The 11,930-nt window shown below is 38.0% G+C and overlaps 1 protein-coding gene across 1 annotated transcript; it reads right to left on the bottom strand.

The window, feature by feature from the left end:
* Window positions 1-8,400: 8,400 nt before the first annotated feature.
* LOC107817113 (rhodanese-like domain-containing protein 9, chloroplastic) lies at window positions 8,401-11,296 on the bottom strand. The gene is made up of 6 exons (XM_016642888.2): window positions 11,143-11,296; window positions 10,319-10,566; window positions 9,868-10,018; window positions 9,196-9,281; window positions 9,003-9,107; window positions 8,401-8,676 (listed from the first exon to the last, which is right to left on the bottom strand). The coding sequence occupies exons 1-6, from the start codon at window positions 11,187-11,189 to the stop codon at window positions 8,606-8,608; spliced, it is 708 nt and encodes a 235-aa protein (XP_016498374.1). The 5' UTR covers window positions 11,190-11,296; the 3' UTR covers window positions 8,401-8,605.
* Between the last annotated feature and the right edge of the window lie 634 nt (window positions 11,297-11,930).

The following is an 11,930-nucleotide window of genomic DNA, read 5'->3' on the forward strand; positions in this document are numbered from 1 at the left end:
TCTAGTGGTTGTTGTGGTCGATCTAAAGGAGACCATTGAGTGTGTTAATAAAGAGAAAGAAGCATTGACTGAAAAGGTTGCTAGTATAGAGCAGGAGAGAGAATATCTATTAGTAGTAGTCGTAGATCTGAAGGATACAATTGAACTCGAGAAAAACAAATAACTTCAGGAAGAACTAAGTGGAGTCAAGAGTGATCTTGAAAAATCACTCAAGTGTACCTGGTCCTCTGAAGCTATCATTGCCATACACACGAACAATGGGGGAAACAGGCAGGGAATCGGGTTTCAAAGAGAAATATTTCCCTACAACCCTCATAGCAAGTACGTTAATGTACCAAACAACTGGTTCTGCACTCAATGTGATAACACTGGACACTTTAAGGAAACCTATAAGGTCAAGTTTCAGTCTCAACAGAAAAACAAAGTTTTTGCTAAAAAGGTAATTACTGGTAGAGAACCTGGTCCCTCATGTAAAAGACACATGATGCCTGCTTGGACCAAAAGAACTCTTATTTATCCCTTTCCTCATTATAAGGGACCCAAACTTGTTTGAATTCCTAAGTCTAACCCTTAATTTCCTTGTGCAGGGAACAGTGAAGGGGAGCAACCAAAAATGGTACATGGATAGTGGTTGCTCAAAGCATATGACTGGAAGTACAAACGATTTCCTTTCACTGAAGTCCCTGCAAGGAGGGAGTGTATCCTTTGGAAATGGCAAGAAGGGATACATTCTAGGAGTTGGAAGAATTGGGAAGTCTCTCTCTCACTCTATTGAAAATGTGTACTATGTGAACGGATTGAAGTACAATTTGCTGAGTGTTTCCCAAATCTGTGACAAGGAAAACAAAGTGGAATTTGTGTCAAAGATATGCACAGTCACAAATCTTGTGACTGGTGAAGTGGTGCTAGTGGCAAAAAGATACAAAAACATCTATGTTGCTGATTTTGAGTCCCTTCAGAGTGGTGATCTCAGTTGTCTAAGTGTTGTTGATGATGATGCTGAGTTATGGCACAGAAGGCTCAGTCATGCAAGTTTCTCACTGCTGAACAAACTTGTCAAAAAGGACCTGGTTCGTGGTCTGCCCAAGTCAAGCTTCAAGGATCACAAGGTGTGTAATGCGTGTGCTAAAGGAAAGTATGTCAGATCCTCTTTCAAGCCCAAAAAAGAAGTTAGTACCTTAAGGCCACTTGATCTTCTCCATATGGATCTATGTGGACCTATGATATTGCCAAGCAGAGGAGGAAAAAGGTACATCTTCGTCATTGTGGACGACTACTCCAGATTCACCTGGACTTTATTTCTCAAAACCAAGGATGAAACCTTCCAAGTATTTATTGCATTTGTCAAGAAGTTCCAAGCGAAGATGGGTAATAATGTAGTATGTATCAGGTTTGACCATGGGACAGAATTTGATAATGCCAAGTTCGACGAATTCTGTGTTGAAAATGGCATTACTCATAATTTTTCAGCTCTACGAACACCAAAACAAAATGGTGTTATGGAGAGGAAAAATAAGACTCTTGAAGACATGGCAAAAACAATGTTGATTGATAGTGGTGTTGTAAAAGGTTTCTGGGCAAAGGCAGTCAACACTGCATGCTACTTGGTGAACAGGTGCATGATCAGGTCCCTCCTGAACAAAACCCCGTATGAACTGCTGAATGGGAGAAAACCTAAGCTAACACACTTGAGGACATTTGGTTGTAAATGCTTTGTTCTCAACAATGGTAAGGAAGCTCTGGGAATGTTTGATGCCAAGAGTGATGAAGGAATATTTCTTGGATATTCATCACAAAGCAAAGCTTACATGGTATACAACAAAAGAACTCAATGTATTGAGGAACGCATACATGTGATCTTTGACGAAGCACAGCACCCTCTTAGAAAAGCTGCACATGATAAGGCTGATCAAGATAGAGAGTTATCAAATGTCCCTGGTGAAGTTATTGACATGGTAAACGAAAAGGTTGGCATGATGAGTCACGTCAAGGAATCCAATAAAGATGGTGCGACTATGTCTCCAACTGATGAAGAGGAACCTGGTCCCACAATCACGACAACTGAAGCTGAGAACAGAGTTGTCGATGATGTCCAAGGCACCCCACATGCTGAGGTGAGAAGTGGCCAAGAACCACAGCCAGATATACCTTGATCTTCTATCAATGAGATTTTGGTACCAAACTGGAAGCCCAAAGGTTCACACCCTCTTGAAAACATAATCACTCCTCTTGATTCAGGAATTCAAACCAAATCAAAGGCCAGAAACACACTTGCCTTCTCAGCCTTTCTTTCTCAAATAGAGCCCAAAATTATCAAAGAAGCATTAAAAGATGCGGGCTAGATTACTGCTATGCAAGAAGAGCTCCATCAATTTGAGAGAAACAAGGTATGGCACCTGGTTCCATGACCTGTGGATCGTACTATTATTGGAACCAGGTGGGTATTCAGGAACAAACTTGATGAGTTTGGAAATACCACAAGAAACAAGGCCAAGCTAGTAGTTCAATGCTACAATCAGGAAGAATGGATTGATTATGATGAAATTTTCGTTCCAGTCGCTCGAATGGAGGTTATCAGAATTCTTATTGCCTTTGCTTCACATATAGAATTCACATTATTCCAAATGGATGTCAAAAGTGCATTTCTGAATAGCTTTCTAAAGGAAGAAGTCTTCGTCAAGCAACCTCCTGGATTTGAGAATCATGAGCATCCTGAGCATGTCTTTAAACTTGACAAGGCTTTATATGGACTAAAGCAGGCTCCTCGCGCTTGGTATGAAAGGTCGTCAAAATTCCTTCTAGAAAATGACTTTACAAGAGTAAAAATTGACAACACCTTTTTTCTAAAGAAACACGGGAGGAACCTGCTCATTGTGCAGGTTTATGTTGATGACATTATTTTCGGAGCAACAGTTGACTCTTTGTGTGAGGAATTTGCAAAACTCATGGGAAGTGAGTTTGAAATGAGCATGATGGGGGAATTAAATTTCTTCTTGGGTTTACAAGTGAAGCAATCTCAAAAGGGGACTTTGATAAGTCAGCAGAAGTACATCAAGGAGCTGCTGAAGTACATCATGGAAGCATCAAAAATCATTGACACTCCCATTGCCACAGCAACTCATCTAGACATAGATGAACCTGGTTCCCCTGTGAATCAGACCATGTATAGAGGTATCATAGGGTCACTCCTGTATCTCACAGCAAGCAGACCAGATATTGTCTTCAGTGTGGGACTCTGTTCCAGGTTTCAATCTAATCCAAAGGAATCTCATCTGAAGGCTGCCAAGAGAATCCTGAGATATCTCAAAGGAACACATGACCTAGTTCTCTACTACCCCTATAGAGATAACTTTGACTTAGTTGGGTATGCTGATGCTGATTATGCAGGGTATCTGGTGGACAGGAAAAGCACGTCTGGAATGGCACATTTTCTAGGTTCATGTCTAATTTCATGGGGTACAAGAAAACAAAACTCAGTGGCCCTCTCCATTATAGAAGCATAATATATGGCAGTTGCATCTTGCTGTGCTCAACTACTATGGATTAAGCAGCACCTGGAAGACTTTGGAGTGTTCTCTGATTGTGTGCCCTTGCTATGTGACAATATCAGTGCACTCAACATGGACAAGAAAACATGACAATGTTGAAAAAGGGCTCATATGTATGAAATTTTGCAGAACAGAAGATTAAATTGCAGACATATTCACCAAAGCACTGAACAGAGAGCACTTTGAAAGAAATCACTTGGCACTAGGGCTGATAAAACCAAGCTGAGAACCTGGTCCCTCGATGTTTGGCTATGAAAGAAATGTACAGTTAGTTTAGCTAAAAAGTGTTTTCTGGCAAAGTCTAACTCATTTCTATACCGTTACAGGTAAACACGCATGATGATTACAGAGCAAACAAGCAGCTAATGCATTGCACGTTGGTCAAAGGATGAAGCTTACATTTGCAAAATCCATCAGGGAACCTGGTTCCTTTGACACAGCTTAGTAGTTTCTATGTACTCTCATTCATAATTTTTAAACGGTTCAAATGGTGCCACGTCATCACATTATCAGTTTCTTTTCTTTCTCGATTTTTGAACCCAAGCATCTCACACGTCGACCCGACTACCCAAACTATCGCCTTTCTTAACCGGTCACTCATCCCTCTTAAATACATCCTTTCACCATCACTTCCACCACTATTCACATCAAAAATCCAAAATTTCCCTTTCTTTTCCCTCTTTAAACCAAAACTCTCTCTTCTTCAACTCACTGTTTCCCACCATGTCTGAACACCAAGAAACTCAAAATGTTCCAAGTGTCACCCCCACTGAGCCTTCACCTGTTGTAACGCCGATCATAGAACCCACACTCTCCACACCAACCAATTCAAACCCTAAGGCAGAATCACCACCACCTTATGCCTCCTCTCCTACCCAATCAAGTACCGGTTCTCATTGGATTCGCAAAACTTTGACTCCTAAGAAGTTTGTGGCTACGACTTCTCCTTCTGCCTCGCTGAAAAAATTAGTTGAAGTGGATATAGTCGAAGAAGAAGAAAAACAGGAAATCTCCAGTCTACCAATGGAAGAATACACTGATAAAGACTAAGTTGTTGGTCCTGTCCATGCTGAATCAATAATGACAGCCCCTAGTCTTGAGTCTACAGGTAACATTCCTTCTTCTACCGGAAGTAGACGAGGAACCTAGTGCATGTTGTCAATGTTGATGATGAAGTGGAAGAGAGTATAGGTGATAACTCTGGTGAAAGTTAGTGGAAGAATCTGTAGAAAACGTGATGGAAGAATCAGTCGGAAAGATGTCTGAGAAGACAGTGTTTGAAAACCGGCTAAAAAAGGAAAGAGTGCTCGCAAATCAGTGAAAAGGAAGGGTGATGCCGGTGAGGAACCTGGTTCTTCCAAGAAGGCAAAGGTTGATAATACCCAGGATGTTGGGAAGGAAAAATTGAAAAATCAAAAGGTTCTGTGGAGCCGTACATTTGCCCCTGATATTATGGATATGGCTGGCATGCGACAATTGGTGAAGAACTGTGAATTTCAACATTGGACGCACTTGTTCGCAGGCGATAGTCCCAAAGTGTATGAGGAAGAAGTGTGCAGCTTCTATGCTGACTTCTTCACAGTTGAGGATGATCATATTTGTATGATAGTGAATGAGGTCGATTTTGTGATGGACTCTGCAGTGCTGGGATCCATTATGGGTGTGCCTGCTGAGGGATTGTCTTCAATTCAAGGCTCGTGCTCTTCAAACTTTAGAAATGCTATTGTGAAGGATAAGGCAATTCAGCAAGGGGAACGGGTACACAAGAAGGCCCTCCTTCCAGTGTAACAATTGTTGTTTGAGATGGTGAACAAGATTTTGCTCCCTCGTGCTGAGAGAAGGTCAATTACATCTCGAGCAGACCTGGTTATCATGGAAGCACTAGATGGCTACACCACCATCAACCTGCCTGGCATTATGATATAACATATGCGGAAGGTGGCAGAGTTTAAGGATGGTAATCATGGGCTGCCTTATGGGTTCCTTCTCACCAAGGTGTTAAAGTTCTTCAAAGTTTCTCTAGGAAAAGCTAAGGTGGGTACTCGTAAGCAAACCTTCTCTAAGACCACTCTAGATGAGTGTAAGTGCATTGATAAAGTTGGAGGGGTTGGAAGCACTTCTACTATCTCCCAGTTGATCAACGCCCAAAACAGTGCCACTGATGAGATCAGGAAGCTGAAGGCAAGGAATGTCATTCTTGAGGGTCAGCTAAGTCATTTTCAGGAGGCACCTGGTTCTAGTAGATCTCAAAGCACAGAGGTTGCCCGTCTGACTAAGGAGAATGTTGATCTCAAGAAACAGGTTGAGGACCTGAAGGAGAAACCGTTCAATGAGCAGATGTCAGCAAACGCTCGAATGGACATCGTCCTCAAAACCCTTGCCTCTTCCTCTAAGCCTTCCCCTTCCGGTGCTCCCTAGAAAGTGTGCCATTTCTAGTATCAAATCCTAGTGTTTGTCCTTTGTTTTAGTTCTGATGATGTTTATGACTGGTATTTCTATTTTTGCTGTTTTTATTTTGTGGATGTATTGGTAATAATGGAACTGCTCCCTGCTTAATTTCTAAAAATTAATAGAAGTTTCATCCTTTTACTGTGTATGCCTTGCTCATTTGCTCTATTTTTAGTCATGATTGTGTGCACACATGTGGCATGAGTTAACCAAGCTAGACTTTTTTATACTTATTGCTTGCTACTGATCTTTTTATGATGCCAAAATGGGGGGAAAATAATTGAGGGGGAATATACGATATATGTGTATGTCATTCTGGTTCTTAGGGAGGAACTTCAATTATAAGTTTGTCATCATCAAAAAGAGAAAAATTGATAGGCTATATGTACCTTGTTATGTTTTGATATCTAACAAACTTAATGACAAGAACCAGATAAGAAACCTGATACACATTCTCAAGTATGTGAAAACAACAAGACTTAAGCTAGAATTGTAAATCAACGCTTCAGAGGTCAAAGAATCAACAAGGGGAATAAATGGACATCACTTCCCCTGGTGACCGTATCTAGTCAACTCTCCAACAGCTGTAAATTTGTTGCCTGCACACGCAATAGTGCAAAACAGTGCAGCAGTCAACTTCATTGGGAATGCTCTTGTACCAAACATGCTTGCATCATTCAAGTGATGTCACCAATGTTATATTAATATTAAACCAAAGGCAAAACATCACTTGAGCATTGAAGAATCATTTAAGCACTCTCTCAAGTGACCAATCAATCTGGCAAGCGATTCTCAAGAGCATCAGGAACAAAGAACAACATAACAACGAACCAGTTCCCTATATTGAGTTATTACATGTCCTTAGTTGTGTTGCACCTTTGTTAAAGTTCTTTACTTGTAATTCCTACTTAGCTTAGTTAGAAGCATTGTGTAGGAAACCTTTGTAAATCATAAACCCTTATGTTTGTGTCTTGGCTAGAGTTAGTCGAGTTGTAAGTCTTTCTAATAGAGTTATTACAAAGTGACTTGTAATAGAGTTGTTACAAGTTAGCGAGGGGTTGAGAGGTTAATTCCTAGATTACAATAGGTTGTAATCTAAAGTTTGCCCATTAGTGAAGTTGAAATCCTACAAGGGTAGGTCGTGGATTTTTAATCCCGTGAACTGGGAGTTTTTCACGTAAAACTTCTTTGTGTCATTTACCTACTGCAGTGTGCGTATGTTCTGTGGGAACTAATAGAGAACCTGGTTCTCTATATAGTTTGGTGGACCCTTAAATTCTATCACAAACTCAGCCCAAATAGCCCATTTGCCACCCCTAGATTCAATGTACGTTCTCTTTAAAAAATTATTTAAAGTTTACCAGTGTCACTTAGACCTGGATGTTGTTGTTGCTCGTACTCTTCTTCTTCTTCTTCTTCACAGTATATAAATCAACTAATCCATGAGATTCCTTCTTTGATTGGGTTAAATGTACGGACTCTTTAACACAAGTTCTCACATTTGGGAATTGAGGTTAGGCTTTGCAATCTGCAATTTCATATCTTTTACACAGTATGTTTTCAAACTTTAAAGATACGAGTCGAAAAGTGAAAACTGTTAAGTCCAACTTTTTAAGTTTGGATTAGCGAGTTTGAAGTTGATTATGAGGTATTAGTTGAACTTTATAAACTTTAACTCTTCTTTAAATAGTGGTCTTAAATATGACAATTTGTGCAGTTGCCCCAATTTCAAGTTATTATGATTTTTGATAGCTCCAAAGCATCTGCTGGAAGACGTTTACAATTATGGCTGGAGGATATTAATGTCATCATGTGCCATCTTCTATGTTGCTTGGGCTTAAAACGTTAAACCTTAGGGTAAGTACAGCTTAATCAGTCTGTTCATTTTGTTCTATTATTCAACTTTCAAGGAATATATAAGAAATAAACTAATCTCTGTAGAACACATTGCTACATATGTTCCAGCGGCTGACTTGGCTTGGGTGTTTGAAGTCGATCCACAGTATATATTATGGGTTCGGTAGAACACATTGTTTTGCCACAAATTTATATTTATTTTAAAAAATCACTTAATATGTAAATAATTTTATCCCGAACCAAGTAAGCAGAAAGGAAGTTTAGAACCCTTTTTGCTTTTGATATCGAAAATAAATATGAAAAATTAATTTAAATAGCCGTCCACTCAACCACTCCAACTAAAAATAGCTTACGAATGTATAAGATCTTTTGTAGCCTGTTCGTCTATCTTCCTTCCAACTTAATAACAACTTGTACAGAACCCTTTTATTTTTTTGTTTTCTTCTTTTTTCTTCTGGTAGATCAATTTTATCTATCATATCAGGCTAGAAAATATTATTAATATTAGAGGAAAAACAAAAAAACAAAAAGAAATAGCTCTTAGCTGTTAAAAAAGAAAAAGCAGTTTGCCATTCACCAATTAAGTATTTGTCAAATGAGAAATGTACAAAAGCTCGATGACTACTGGTATTTCAATATCAAGTAGTTTTCTCTACACAAATGAGCACACTCTACTTTTCTTAAAAATCCAAATTCCCTCAACATACTAGAGACGAGACACCAAAAAAAAGAAAGTTGGAGTTGTTTAGGTGTTAGCTTGAAGGAACCAATGCAAGAATCTGTTCTGCTTGATCAGGGAAGAAAGTTATGAATAGCAATGCACCTGAAATATCAACATTCAACAACAAAAGATTAATTAAATGAACAAATGGAAAAAATGGAATGTCAACTCATCATCCACACGGAGATAATCAAGGAAAGTATTTAAGTTATATACGTTGACAATATAAATAATTTTTCCAATTTCAAAGCAATCTAATTGACTACGGCTCTACAAGAAGTCATTATTTTATTTTTCAAGTTACTATATCGATCAATGGTACTTGAAGGTAAATTTAACCGGATGGTGTTAGACGTATGCACTGTGAGAGTGCACAAAAGTTAAACTCTTAAGAGAATGCATACAAGATGTATCAATATACAACTTACAGATAAGCACAGTTCCTAGAACAGCTGAAATCTTGCCCTGTATGGTAACCAAACCGGCTTTGCCAGCATCTTGCAGTTCTTTGGAACCAACCGAATCAAATGTTCCTAAAAACAGGAAGTTATTTTCGGCTTTCAGCTAATCCAGAAAGACAAGATTCAAGTTGAAATTGAAACTCCAGGTTTAGTGTTTTACCAGGTTTTACGGTTTGAAGACCTGATGTTATGCATGCGATGTTGTCATAACCTGCTTCGTCTAATCTCTGGGCAGCAGCTGCAGATCTTAAAGCATTTCAAGAAACACAACGATTAGCCTTGCTCGTATCATCCTTATGCAGGGGCTGCAATCTTAAGTTGAACCCAACTAACCATAAAAATTCATCTATGCTGCCTTGCTCAATTAATAGCTCACACATGGAAATTACATCAAGTGATTCATCTTACCACTGTAAGAGCATGAATCTTTACTGTTAAGAAAATTCACCACTTAATTTCACCAATTAATTCTTGCCTCTTAGGAAATCAAGAATCAATTGTATTCAGTAGACTCACCCCTACTTACTCATCCACAAAATCAAGAACACTAAATTCGCTTTTCTTTGAATATGAACTTTTGTTTACTCAGATTTGCCGAACTTATAGTATTGCTAAGAGAACTTATACTTCTCTACGCAGTGTTATCAAATCCTGTAGAACAGTGCTTACTATTCTATTTACATGCTATTTGAACTAGGATCCAAATGGAGATCAGGCTAGGATCATTTTCATGATTCCACATTTGGAATGGTTTCACTCGACATGGAAGCTAAATTCACTTGGAATATTAGCCCTAAACTGATCTAACTTCAACTAGAAATAATTAACTTACCTAAGACCCTCTTGACAGACAAGTAGCAGCTTGCTTTCGGGAGAAAATTGGCTTTTAACAGATGGCACAAACTCAGGATTGGGCTTAGTAAATGGCAATCCATAAAATAAACCAGAAAAATTGTTGTGCAGCTGTCTCTTGACAATAGTACCTGAAGAAAATAGAAGGCACTAATCAAATTCTGAACAGAACACCAATGCAGCACCCCCTTCCCCGGCAGGCGTAGAGCTAGGCATCTGGAGTGTGAATAATATAACATCGGATAAACCAATAATATGAATGGTTCCGACTCCAATAACATGAAAATTGATATTGAGCAAAACTCAGTCTTAAAAGTTTTATCGTGAGGTGAGAATTGTTCAAGAACATATACGGAGACAATAGTCTGTTATCTCAACCAACGTGGGACATTGCAACAGAAAACAACTAAGATAAAGGAGAAATGATATACCTAAGTCATTATCTGTGTTCTCAACAAAGAGTGGTACATGATAGCAGTTTTTGATATGAGCTCTCTCAAATTGAGTTTTGTCGCGCACATCTAGAACTGCATATCCCTCAACAGCGACAAGTTTCTTCGCCTCATCAGCATTCACAAACTCAACTTCTGCTTTAATTTCGAAAGCTCTCCTCCTAAGAGGTTTCCCTGTCACGATCCCTCCTCGATACTTGACAACCAACAAAGATGATCCCAAGTTGCTGAAATATACACATCACATCACTTAGTTGAGCTCCTAAAATTTTCATGCGAAAATGAAGAGGGTGCAAAATGACATCTACAATAACATCATACCATGCATTTTTGTACAAGGTAATACAAAAATATAAGGATCAAATTGATAGTCTCCACCTAAAATAACATGCATTTTGAACAAGTGTTTTCTATAAATCACATAAATATGTTCTTGCATTCAACTAATCAAGAAACAGTGACAATTGAACCATTAAGATTAATGTAGGTCTTTGGACATAAGAATTGTAATTTTTGAAAAAAATTAGTATTTGAAGTTAAGTTGAAAAATGGTATTTGAAATTTGAAATGTCATCCATTTCACTTGAAAAATTGTTACAATTTTGTGAGTGGGTAAAAAAGTTTTTCAAAAAATTTTGAAAAAGTAATTTTTGAAAAATTTCCAAAAACTTGCAAAATTTCATTGAAATCAAATGCAAGAAACTCAATTGTATATTCTTTTTCCATAGTTTGTTCTTAAGTACCTAAAATAAGCTTTTCTTAGTAAGGCAGAAACTAAGAAGGAGGAAGAGAAGCATATATACCTCCGGGAAGAGAGTAATGAAGGAGAATAGCAACTAATCCCTGCCATCTCCACAGCGTTGTATAATAAATTTATTTTGTTTTCTCCTCTCACTTGCACTTCTGTTGATAGTTTCTTGGCTAGAACCCAGGCGTGGGCCCCAAGAAATTTAAGAGAGTGAATGGGTTTCTGCCACGTGGAAACAAGAATGAACTGGATTAGATTTCTCATATACCGAAATTTTCCAGAAATTGCACGAACATGGTATAATAACCGGACCGTGGCTTCACAGTTAAAAGGCGTGAAACTAATAAAAAGTACTTTAGTTAAACTACTTTCATTTTGAGAGAGACTATTCTATAGATGAAAATATTCCAATAATTTTACCAGCTTTAACTAGGTTTCTTATTTACAAAAAAAGTAGCTAGAGTTTGTTTTTACAAAATATATATAAAATTCGGTCAAAACATACAATTTATATATATTTATATGTTGTACAGAATTTGATCAAACACATACAACTTGTATACAGTTATGTTAGTTGTATGTATTTTGTATTTCGTTTGTACATACCACGTACAAAATACATATATCTTCCTCTTCGAGTTTCAATATGAAATTCTAGCGAAAATCACTTCGAATCTTCTCCAAACTCTCTCAAATTTGAAATATAAACACCAAAAGATATTCCCAATTATTTGCAACAACACCCAAAATAAATAAATAACAATTCACAAAACTCAATTTTTGAATTTAATGATTCGATACTTTTTAATGGCTGTTAATGGAGCTTTTAATGGAGTTTACAAT

This window comes from Nicotiana tabacum, chromosome 4 (assembly GCF_000715075.1).
Source record: "Nicotiana tabacum cultivar K326 chromosome 4, ASM71507v2, whole genome shotgun sequence".
Classification (NCBI taxonomy): domain Eukaryota; kingdom Viridiplantae; phylum Streptophyta; class Magnoliopsida; order Solanales; family Solanaceae; genus Nicotiana; species Nicotiana tabacum.